The sequence below is a fragment of the Archocentrus centrarchus genome, chromosome 11 (genome assembly GCF_007364275.1).
Source record: "Archocentrus centrarchus isolate MPI-CPG fArcCen1 chromosome 11, fArcCen1, whole genome shotgun sequence".
NCBI classification, from domain to species: domain Eukaryota; kingdom Metazoa; phylum Chordata; class Actinopteri; order Cichliformes; family Cichlidae; genus Archocentrus; species Archocentrus centrarchus.
This window is the reverse complement of record NC_044356.1, coordinates 16,198,708-16,211,627: the sequence shown is the minus strand read 5'-3', so window position 1 is coordinate 16,211,627 and position 12,920 is coordinate 16,198,708. Positions and strand designations below refer to the sequence as shown.

The 12,920-nt window shown below is 39.1% G+C and overlaps 1 protein-coding gene across 1 annotated transcript in view; it reads right to left on the bottom strand.

Annotated features, from left to right (window-relative positions):
- csmd3b (CUB and Sushi multiple domains 3b) overlaps nucleotides 1-12,920 on the bottom strand; it is a 381,849-nt gene that overhangs the window by 35,746 nt on the left and 333,183 nt on the right. Inside the window, exons 45-49 of the mRNA XM_030740552.1 lie at nucleotides 9,972-10,149; nucleotides 6,657-6,802; nucleotides 2,374-2,454; nucleotides 503-616; nucleotides 183-371 (exon numbers count right to left, since the gene is read on the bottom strand). Coding sequence (XP_030596412.1) covers nucleotides 183-371; nucleotides 503-616; nucleotides 2,374-2,454; nucleotides 6,657-6,802; nucleotides 9,972-10,149 — 708 coding nt within the window. The remainder of the gene's footprint in view (nucleotides 1-182; nucleotides 372-502; nucleotides 617-2,373; nucleotides 2,455-6,656; nucleotides 6,803-9,971; nucleotides 10,150-12,920) is intronic.

Here is a 12,920-nt window from a genome sequence, read left to right as displayed (position 1 = left end):
AGGATGCAGAGAGAGGGAGAAGGAGTGAGACCATGAAAATACAGTGACATTTGCTCTGATATAGCAGTGTGAATTCTTTCAAGAATGTGTCTATGAGTGTGATGTGTGGCTCTGATAAAAACTGCACTTGTTGCTGAATTCTATGTTCCTTTAATGTGGTTTTTTTTTTTTTTTTTTTTTACCATCAAAAATCTCCAGCACGTCAAACTCCCTCTCAGTGTGAAAACTTTCAAAGGTTATGGTGACATTGTATCCTTTCTCCACTGTAACGCTCCAGGAACACATTTGGAGGTTAGGGTAGCTTTCTGGCCAGCCAGGGCTTAAGATGACACCTGAGGAGTCGTATCGCACATCATGTGCAGGGCACTGAACTGTAAGTTTAAAAAAAAAAAATAGCAAGGGCAATGCTTATGTTGAATGAGTACACACTTTTATTTTCAACAGTGTCAAACTGAAAATAGTCATTTAAACTTAAACTGGTTTTGTACTGCCACACACAGACCCTGGCACGTTGGAGGTGGTGAATCCATCTGTAGCCTCTCTCCTAAGCGGCAGGTTAGAATCTCACTGCCGACCAGTGAAAATCCAGGATGGCATCTGTACCTGATGATGTCGCCTGGAGAAACACAATTGGTATTGTTATATAGAAAACAAAGCTGCTGAAGAGCAAACATTACTCATGTCTCCTCCAGTATAGCATCAGTGGTGAATTCTAACAAAGTAGATCTGAGTGCTTGAGCATTTTTATTTCACAACACTTTATACTTAGAAAAAGTACAAAAGTAAGCACTACATGGCTCTAAATGCTTATCCAACAGGTACTCAGCAGTAGGGTAAACACAGGGTCAATATTTTTAAAAAAAGTTGTTAATGAGGCACTGGGAACTCTTGTTACATGATTTTATCCTTAACTGAGTGCCACAGCAACTCCCTTTTCTGATACTGACTTTATACCTGGACTCTGATACATTTCAAAGAAATATTCTGTATTCCACTACCTACACTCTAATTACTTTACTAGAATTAGAAGTTTCAATATAAAATACAAAATATAAAATATAACCTGTTAAGATGAAGAATTGTTATAAATTAAATGTCTACAAAGAGTTAAAATAAACTCCAGCGTGATGATATGCTAGCGGTGAAATTGAAACACATTAATGGATCAGTAATAAAAAACATGCAATATTATTGTGTGTAAGGAGTCACATTTTCAGTGCAGGACTTTAAACTGCAGCCACTTTATTAGGTACACTTTGCTGGTACCAAGTTGGACATTCTTTTGCCTTCAGAACCATCTTAATCCTTTAATGCCAGGTGTATAATATTTGATACGAGTTTTTGAGAGTTTGAGATTTCTGCAGTTTACCCCCCCCCCCCCCTCAAAAAAGCTAAAATTGCACAATACATTTTAAAGCAATGAATTGCAAAAGAAAAAAAAGCCAGATGATACAAATACGATAAAAATTAAAACGTATATATGCAAATTAATATTTATTTACCAGAATGTTCAATAAATTTCCCATTCTCAAAAAGGTTTTTGAACTTTTGGCAATTATTTCACATTTCATGCTTTACAGGGTTAATTCTCGTTCCACCCAGAGATTATCTCTTGTTTCTGGGTCCACCACATCCCAAAGGTGCTCTGTTGGATTGAGATCTGGTGACTTTGGGCCCATTTAACATCAGCTATGCCATTATACCACCACCACAACGTAAACCGCTGATACAAGGCAGGATGGATCTAAGCTTTCATGATTCAATTCTGACCCTACCATCTGAATTTTCCAGCAGAAATTGAGACTCATCAGACCAGGTAACATTCTTCCAGTCTACTATGGTCCCATTTTGGTGAGCCTGTGTGAATTACAGCCTCAGTTTGCTGTTCTCAGCTGACAGAAGTGACATCTGGTGTGATCTTCTGTTGATGTATCCCATCTGCTTCAAGGATTGACATGTTGTATGAGGTGCTCTTGTGTAATGAGTGGTTATTTGAGTTACTGTTGTTCTCCTATCAGCTCGAAGAAATCTGGCCATTCTCCTCTGACCTCTGGCATCGACAAGGCATCGTCACCCAGAGAACTGCTGCTCACTAGAAGTTTTCTCTAAATCCTAGAGCTACTGCCAGGTGATTGGCTAATTAAATATTTGCGCTAATGAGTGGGTAAACAGGTGTACCTAATGAAGGGGCTGAAGGGACTCAATGTAGAAGTGTAGAAGAAGAGGACTGGATCCTATCTTCCACCAATGTAAGATGACTTACAGAATACATACACACAACATAACACTTGAATGAAGTCGTCATTCTTGTTATCTTGTGCTTTTTATCCATCAAAGTAACACATCTGGGATCATAGAAGGTAGACAGCTCACCTATCTCAAGCTCGCCGTCCTCCATCAACATGTCAGCATTGGGAACCTCTGGAGGAGGCTGGCAAACCCTTAATTGGTAGGCTGGGAGATAACAGAAGGGGAAAGGAGAGTTGACAGAAAAAGGGACAATGTAGGAAAAAAATGAGATCAATGAACTCATGTTGCTCAAGACAGAAAGAAAAAAACAAAAACATTTTGCAGTGAAAGTGCAATGAAAGGACAGAATAGAGTGACATAATCTACTCTGGTTTATATTATTCAATCTTGGTTGCATCAGTTTAACTGAACTTTTTAAGTTCAAATGGTGGGCAAAGTATGGAATCAAGAACAGACCGGCTACACAGATACAGCACTGTCTTGAATCATAAAAAGGAACTAACTTACAGCCACTGAGCTGAAGGCGGTAATCAATATTACTGCATGACTGTAGATCCCTCACTAACAGAGAGAGAGAGAGAGCGAACAGAGAGAGCAAAAGCGAGAAAGAAAATAGACACAGACAGGAATAGGGGAGGACTCAAAGAGAGTGAGAGAGAGAGAGGGCTAAGGGCTGTAAGTCAAGATGAAATTGACTATGAAAATGAGACCTGCCAATAGTTTCTGATGCTCTAATGCATATCAAAGCCCTGTGGTCTATGAGTGTGTGCCAGCATGTGTGTAAATGTTTGAGCAAGTGCATGTGCATGTGTGTGTGCGCAGTAATGTCTGCTTCTGTGCGTGAGGAAAGGATCACTGTTAGCAGCCATTGATCTCGCTTAGCTCTCAGACCATTTTAAATAGCTACTTCTACATGCATGTCACATACACTGGCTCTCTCAGTCTCATGTTCATGATGTTATTCACCCCTGCATGGCCCTCATCTCTGTACGCAAGTTGTCTGGGTCCACACCTTTGAATCAATCCACTCCACTGAGTTGACTGATGGAAATGAAGAATAACAGGTAGGCAATCCAGGCAAGGATGGGAGTGCTGACATAGATGAATATCCCCAAACAGAGGACTGATGCTTCTTTTTTGGCATTTCAAACTAAATTCGCTCTTTAGTAGCTATCTCTGATTCAAACTACTGCATTTTCAATTTCTGTACAGGTCACTGAAGGACGCTCAAAAGAAAACTTAGGAACAATACTTTATTATGACAAGTTCCTGCTTAAGGAAACTTCAGTGCACTGAATCATAAAAGGTGCCCATTCCTCCTGTAATTATTACCCACCAATTTAAGATCTGTACAGATGATCAAATAGGCTGCTCTGCTCTCATCTTTCATTCTCGCCATCTTTCTTGTTTTCTTCTAATATTCTCTCGAAAACAGACATGACAAAATAATGCTAACTACTACTGCCATACATGTCATCCCCCTTTCCATTTTATCCATCTTCCCTGTCACTTTTTGCTTTTCACCATCCAATAAAGTGGAAATTGAAAGTAAACTTGAATCCATCAGATGGTGCTGTTCCTGTGTGAGTGTGACAACTGACAGTTAAAACCTGCCAACAAAAATTCATTAACAACGTGTCATCTGTCTGAAGAAGGGAAGCCTGTTCAAAAACAACCTGACATATTTTCACTGAAGAGCACTGAACAGAAACTTTTGAGAAGCGGCAAACATAGGCTTCGTGGAGAAGAAGGCGTGGGGATGTTTGTTCATGTGTGAGAGAATGCGAGAGAACCAATAAGAAACTGTTGTGAAGGATGAAAAGAGTAAAAAAAAAAAGAAAAAAGAAAAAGAAAAGTGACTCATTTGAAGCTGTCAAATTAAAACTACACCAAAACGGGCAGTTTCTCATGAGCCAAACCATTCTGACATAAAGAATCTGAGCAGCCGTTCTTTGCAGCCTACTGAGGTTCTTGCTATTCTAAAATACTAGGTTTCATTTTGAAAAATAGCCTCATCTTCAAGTCAATGACAATGCATTATGACGGCTGTCAAGAGCTCATGAGGTCCTTTAAAATTATTTTGTCATCCTTAGAAAAGCCTGTCATCTTTTAGTTAAAGTAAAACCACTGTGGAATTAACTCTTGGTGACATAATGACACGCACCAAAAACAATAGTCTATTAAAATATGCATTCACACATTAAATAAAATTAAAAGACAATATAAGTTCATTTTATCTAATGTAAAAATAGAGTTATGCATTTCCCTGCAGCTAAACATTATTTTGAATTTTATTATAAGTTACTTTTACATACAGTACGCTATGTGTAGGGATTTTAGGCACTTTAGATGAGTGGGCTGGTTTTCACCTTCAGCAGGATTTGGAAAGAAAGTGAAATACAGGGGCACAGCACAAAGATTAAAGTGAAATGAAAAACTAAATGACATAGACAGTCTGGGTATGGAGAAAGAGCAGCTGAGGACCAGGAAAAATACAAACTCCAAATCTCTGTGAAAGGAAAATGACTGTGTTTTGAAGCGTGTACGACAGATCCAAAACACTTCTAGACTATTGAGAGGGTGTAAAAGAACAAACCTTCACTAGCTGAATTGTTTTAACATTACAACACACTTTTTTTCATGACTACGAGTAAATTGCAGGTTTATGCCTTACTTTGTTTTTTTTTCTATCACGTTTAAGAGATAAAGTTATCAAAGTACTTTGAATCTGACAGCAACTTTTAAAAACACAGGAAACGATAACTCAACTGGAAGTTTAACAAGATTAATGAACTTTTAAGTCGCTGAAAAGTTGTTTATTTATTCTAACAAAAAAAAAAAATCCTTGCAACAGCTCCTGTCAGTCCAACAGGAGCAACTCTTTGAAAAACAGGAGCACAAAAGCAAACAACAACAAACAAACGTATTGGATCACTGCTAAACCTTCACTAAGCTTTTGTTTTTCTTTTTTAAGCTCAACACTACTTTATTATCCATTTATTAGCAGTTAACGATGCACTTATTACTGGTCGTTGGTGTTTTTGTTTTTGCCCAACACCCAGACACTGTCCACCCAGATTAGGTGTATAATGAAAATTGGTAGACTTTGTTCAAATATACACCCATAGCAAACAACAATTTCATAACTTCATTTTCATTATGGTGGTATATTTACATGCTTTAAAGTTGAATCACAATAAACCGAAAGACATAGTACTACAAACTATAATAACAAAAACCTGACAAAAATGCATATAATGACACGTTGGAAAAAGGGTGATTTTGTAGGCTGGACTAATTCACATGGCTTGAAATCCCATTTTCTTTAGTACATTTATGCAGTTATTTATCCAATATCCAATTTTGATATAGTCCCTGTACTCAAATACAATAAAACTGATTTCATTGCTTCATGTGTAGAATGATGTAATGTAATATTTATATTGCAAACATCACAATTTGGAGATATCAATAATTAGCATATTTAACATTTGCTAAATGTTATTATTGTAAAGTTAAAATAATATGATGATTTAATAAGGTTCTGTCAGTGCATAAAAGCCACAAATGGGTCATTTTAGCCTGTTAGTAGGTGGTTGGTAGGCAGCGTGATGATGTCATAATATCTGATATAGATAAGAAGTGGTTGTTTAACTCCTGACTGTGAAGGAGGAGTTCATGGGGGAACCAACACACAGAGATTTGTATTTTGTATTTATATTTGTATTACAGTAAAATCATTCTAACTATAAATTATTATAAAGCATTACTGAGTGTTTCTTAATACATTTGGAAAAGTTTAACAATGCGTTCTTCAAGCAACTAAGACCTGAAAAGCTTTTCAGTGTTGCCCAAACATGAATCACACGTCACAAACTTTGTATTTTCTATCAATTAAAATAACTGGACAGTCACAGTAGAAGGAATAGTGGTGTAGTGAAATTCCCCAGTAGTCTGCACTCAAAGATAAAGCTAGAAAGACAGAGGTTTGAAAATGATGACTAAAAGCCAATGAGTTTAGAAATTTCAAGGAGAACGTCTCTACAGCGCTGCTATTATCAACTCAGTTCATAACATTAAAATTATTAATAGCAAAATTATGACTAATCACTGTGATAGGATATGACCAAGAGAGGAAGATCAATTTTCATGAGTCAGAATGAGTCAAGGGAAGTAGATCTGAGCAGAACTTACCGGCTGTGAAGTCAAAGAGATTTCAGTTCAACAAAAAGTATTAGCTAGAACTAATGACTGCACTGCAGTTTTATCATACCTCAGGACAACAAAGACAGGAAAGAACTAATGAGAGCATCGTTTGTAACTGAGCAGACAATCAAATGACATGCTCCTCTTCTACAGCAGGCTGATATTATCATTAGCTGTGTAATATGTGGTCACTGTCTTACCGTGATAACTTAAGACAAAGAAGCCGGCTCCAGAGAAGTCCGAGTGGAATTTTATAAGGATGATGTTGGACGTTGAGTAGACAGACTCCAAAGCTGTGTTTCCACTAAACTGGCCAATCTGAGGAGAAGACTGATCTGGACCATCCCTATGGTGAACAACAGAGAAAAACACACACAAAAGATACAGAAAACCTGTGTTACCAAGGAGGTGGTGAGAGACTAAAGGTCTATAAATGAATGGACTTGATCTTTCTTTATAGAACAATGGGGAGGATCGTCCACCTAAGATATCATTTAAATAAGCTATTACAGTCATCTCTGACAGTTAGGTGGCTATTTGTGTTCAGGAAATGGTTGCTCCAAGGCTAGAAACAAAGACAGAAGAGACTTGACGAATTTTATGAGCCAAAACTGGACCTGCTCCATTAACTGCAAATGCAGATGGACATTGTGCAACAAAGTGCTGGCGCCTAAAGTGATTGTGCATGGGTATGGGGCCCATCTTCCTTCTCAAAACAATACAAACCACAATGTCAGAAAGCTCATTTAGCTAAAAAAAAAATGTTCAGCGTTTTAGATTTAAATGCTCTTACAAAGTAACAGCTCTTGATAAGACCACAATCCACAAATCTATGGCTCTGCTGTTCTTGCTTTAGGAGGAGTTCATAAATATTGACAGAACTGTTGTCAGATCATAAGAATAACAAATGTTAGTCCTGGTGTAGACTTGGCTTTACTGTTCCCACTAATATGGGCCTGGCATTCATGAAAAGTTACACAATTAGCAGAGAAGGCAGGCAGGAGGTTATCTATCACATGGCAGGTCAGACTCTCAGTGAGCATATTTCACCTTTAATGACAGCGCCAGCTGTCAGACTGGAACTAACCAATAGCAGACTCATTATCTGTGATTAAAAAGTATAATCATGAAGTTAAATTAAATGATTATTTCCTGCTGTTAAGTGTTTTTGGATGAGACTAATTATACCTGTCAGGTTATGTACAGAATCATCCCCTTCTCTGATTCGCATTGGGTGGCTCGGAGTCATCAGAGCAGTTGCACTTAGTGCTTTCCACTGCTTGATTACAGCTGATGCACTCGCTCACTAACATTTATTAGTGTGTCATGGCAACACATTCAGTACGGAATAGGCCTTGAGGATGAAGCTGCACAATATATGGAAACATCTGTGACATATATGGAAACTTTTGCAATGAAACGCTGTAGTAAGCCTCCCTGTTTGAGACCAATTAGCAGACTAAGCGACTGTCAGGTCGACTGGCTCTGGACTGAGGAGACCGCTGTGAAAATCACACCTCTACCACCGACACTGTGCTCTCTATGGGGAGCCAGCATTATGATTGTGTGACTAAGATTGCGAGTTTGCGCCGCATTCTTGTGCTATTGCCGTCTTTGCTTCAGTCTGTCCACTTTTCTGACAGACCAAAGGGTCAGAAACATGCTGTGCAACCAATTCATGGAATTCACACAATCAGCTGTGGGTGGGCGGCACATGCTTCAACTGTGTTGTGGTGTAGGAAAGACAGGCTGGATACCGTGGTTTTGAGCTATACACTAACGGCATGAGCTAAACAAATCACACACCAACTGCTGAAGAAAACAAGCTGCTTTTTTTCAGTGAATAGCTGCTAAAGAAAAAGGTCTGCAATGTCATGTTTGTGTAGATACCAAACAAAACTATAAAGTAGTAGGTGTGAAATTACAGATTTGCTTGACATAGCTGAGCTATACACTGTCCAGTAGCACTTTGAGGAATGATGGAATTAATCAGTTGATTAGTATTTTACATGAATTTAAGCTGGAATTTTAATACCTGGTTAAAACTTTAAACTTAAGGATTTGCTCTTTCGTATTTCATTTATTGCACATGATTTTCTCTTCAGAATTTATACCATTTTTGTAGTCGCTTATTCCTGCTCTTTGCTGACATTTTACAAACAAATCAGTTCATCAACTGATCTTGAAAACTTGTCTTTTCCTAGTAAGTTAAGCAAATATTGGATATTGTGGTGAGAATTATCGCAAAAAACACTTGACAGCTTGACAGATTTGCAGTCCTGTGAGGCTTCTTCACCTCATGTTTGAGAAAAACTACGCCGTAAAAGTATTTTTCACAGAATGGGGGGGGGTTTCTAGTCAATCCTAACTAATGATTTCTCCTATTTTTACAGACAATAAAGGGGTCTTGACATATCAACTGGTGTGTCGAGTGGAAGAACCCTTTTTTAAATTCACATCTAAATTAAAAGCATCTTAAGTTAAATCAGCTCTTTAATATACTTTCTATTGACCTGAAAAGTTGCACTGAGTTCTCAGACTTTCTAAATGGGAAAGAAAGTTATGGTTATAACAATTTTACAGTTTCCTTGTGGCTGAAGAAAAAAGCCAGACCCGGACATCTGGAAGGTTGGCAGTGCTTACAGAAAGACAGGATAACAAAAGAACAACCCAGACATTTGGTCCTTCTGTGCTGGTCTAAAAATACATGATTTGCAAGGAAATGTATCAGCAGTAAGCCACAACTTGTCCTGCTGTTGTTGTGTTCCCTTTGCTTAGCCCTGCCTCACAAGTCCGTGCGCCAGGCGACGTTACACCCTGCCGTCTATTTATAGGAAACAGGATTTAGAGAAGGGACTTTGGAAAAAGGGCAGCATTGTGGCAATAGATGATGCAGTCTATTTATGGTTCTGCTACCACCTTGTACCTGCAGATATCTATGTAGCATGGTATCTAAGCACCATTTAAGCACCCACATTGACAAAATGTCTGGTGTTGCCGATGGCTGTTTTCCTCAAGAAGAATAATGAAGATGGAAGTCAAGGATGGTTAGGTAGGAAAAGAAAGCTGTATTGTACATAAAATATAAGACTGGGCGAGCATTAAAGATAGTGTCCAGAACAGGCTTAAAGAGAGAAAGACCTGTGCCTGAGTAAAACTGGGTAAACCATGACATGAAGGAAATTATGTTAGAGTGACTTTATATTCATGGGAAGGTGTCGGCAGTCATAGTAACCTTGCAGGAATTTAGCCAATTAGTGGTTAGCTCTGACATGATTTTTAAAGAGTATAACATCCAGCTCAAGAAAGAAAAGAATGCGTGCGTGTGTGTATAAAACAGAACTTATGTTGTATAAATGAAATGGTTATTCAGTAATCTAAAACATTTTTTACTTAAACACTTTAATAAAGCAGCGAGAAGAAGGGAAAGAACAGCAATAATGAGCATGAATACTATTAGTTAAGAAGTAGAGCAAATATAAAACATGTTAAGTGAAAAAGTAAATAGCACCTACCAGACAGTAATGTAGTCATATATAGGCTCTGTGCTCAGTACAGTAAAGTTGATATAAATCCCGTGTCCAGGAGGAACTCTAACACTCCACACACAGTCCTGGAAATTTGGATATTCCTCGGGGTGGCCAGGAGAGTAAATGGTTCCATTTAATGATGTGATGTTACCACCACACAGCGCTGTGAGAGAGAATATTAACAGAATTACCCTTAATAAATTACCTGCAAATTAGTATTGCCATTGTGAAGCTTCAATAATTGTCTGGATCACTGAGAAAGCAAATGTCTCTATCAGTCATGTAATTACCACTGGATAACACCTCTAATAAATTGTCATTACATTTTTATTTCTGTCCAGCAGCTCAGGTATCCCTCAGCTGTCAAGCTCATCAATAACATGATGTTACCACTGCAAAGAACAACATGGCTTTGTATGTTTGGGTTTTTTTTTTGTCTACTTAAAATTGTTAAAATTTACATGGAACCAGGATTATCAAGAAAAAAAAATTGTGCCTTCTTTCATGTGTGAATATGAAGTCGAGTGGTTAGAGGTAGAAATACACCAAAAACGTTCAGAGAAAAATACCTTTGTTTTGTTAAATAGTGAAATAATAATCCAATCATTACAACAATATTTATATCAATAATTGTATATAATTAAAAGAATATGTTGTTGTGAAGGACAGCCAGAGCACCACATCTTACTAGAGCATGTGTATATTTGAATTCTTTATATAAAATGTATATTTTGTTTGTCTAAGGAAATGAGATATTCATTATAAGCAGAACTCATAGAAATTGATTATTCACTTTCAAAACAAATTGTATATATTGTATCTTGTGATATATTTCTTTTTGAATTTTTGAAAAGCACATATGGGAGGCACACCAAAAAGATGCAGGACATTCAACTGAAAAATCATTCAAGAAATCAATCCATCCATCCATCCATCCACCCACCCATCCATCCATCCATCCATCCATCCATCCACCCACCCACCCACCCATCCATCCATCCATCCACAGAGAAACCCAGACTTCCCTCTTCCCAGCCAACTTATTTGAGGGGAACACCAAGGTATTCCCAGACCAGATATAGAGTTGTAATGTCCTGGGTCTGCCTCCTGGGGCATCCTGCTGGTAGGACATGCCTGGAACAGCTCACCCAAGAGGCGCCGAGGAGGCACTCTAGTCAGATGCCCGAACCACCTCAACTGGCTTGGGTCGATGTGGAAGAGTCGAGACTCTACTCTGAGCCCCTCTTGAATGAGTCCACTCTTCACACTATCTCTATGGGAAAGGCCAGCCACCCTTCAGAGAAAGCTGAATTCCACTACTTGTATCTGCAATCTTGTTCTTTCAGTCACTACCCAAAGCTCATGACCAAAGGTGAGGGTAGAGATGTATATCGACCAATAAATCAAAAGCTTCCCTTTTACACTCAGCTGTCTCTTCACCACAACAGACCAGTGCAGTGACAACATCCCTGCAGCTGCGACCCCAATCTGTCTGTCAATCTCCCGCTCCCCTCTTCCCTCACTCATAAACAAAACCCTGAGAGAATTAAACTCCTTGGAGAGGGCACTCCACCCTTTTCTGGCTAAGGACCATGGTCTCAGACTTGGAGGTGCTAATTTTCATACCTGCCGCCTCACACTCAGCTGCAAACCACTCCAGTGCAAGCTGGAGGCCAACAGAGAGGAAGCCAACAGGACCACAAAGTATACCAAAGAGTAGAGATTAGATTCTGAAGCCACAAAAGTGCAAGCTACACCTAGAAATTCTGTCCATAAAAATTACGAACATTATCGGTGACAAGGGGCAACTCTGGCAGAGTTCAACGCCCACCAGGAGTGGGTGTCTGATTGAGTCCGACTTTGGCAATGTGGACCAAGCTCTTGCTGTGGTTGTACAGGAAATTAATGACTTGTAAAAATGGGTCAGACACCCAATACTCCCACAGTATCCCCCACAGGATACCCCGAAGGATGCGGTTGAATGCCTTCTCCAAGTCCACAAAACATTTGTAGACTGGATGAGCAAACTCCAACGCACACTCGTATATCCTTGAGAAGATGAAGAGCTGGTTCAGCCTTCTGAAAACCACATTCTTCGTCTTCAATCTGAAGCTCAACTAATGGACAAACTCTCCTTTACAGCACCCCGGCACAGACCTTCTCAGGGCGGCTGATTGGTGTGATCCCCCTATACAGTGCCTTGCGAAAGTATTCAGCCACCTTGAACTTTTCAACCTTTTGCCACATTTCAGGCTTCAAACATAAAGATATAAAATTTTAATTTTTTGTGAAGAATCAACAACAAGTGGGACACAATCGTGAAGTGGAATGAAATTTATTGGATGTGTCAAACTTTTTTAACAAATAAAAAACTGAAAAGTGGGGCGTGCAATATTATTCGGCCCCTTTACTTTCAGTGCAGCAAACTCACTCCAGAAGTTCAGTGAGGATCTCTGAATGATCCAATGTTGTCCCAAATGACTGATGATGATAAATAGAATCCACCTGTGTGTAATCAAGTCTCCGTATAAATGCTCCTGCTCTGTGATAGTCTCAGGGTTCTGTTCAAAGCGCAGAGAGCATCATGAAGACCAAGGAACACACCAGGCAGGTCCGAGATACTGTTGTGGAGAAGTTCAAACCCGGATTTGGATACAAAAAGATTTCCCAAGCTTTAAACATCTCAAGGAGCACTGTGCAAGCAATCATATTGAAATGGAAGGAGTATCAGACCACTGCAAATCTACCAAGACCCGGCCGTCCCTCTAAACTTTCATCTCAAACAAGGAGAAGACTGATCAGAGATGCAGCCAAGAGGCCCATGATCACTCTGGATGAACTGCAGAGATCTACAGCTGAGGTGGGAGAGTCTGTCCATAGGACAACAACCAGTCGTACACTGCACAAATCTGGCCTTTATGGAAGAGTGGCAAG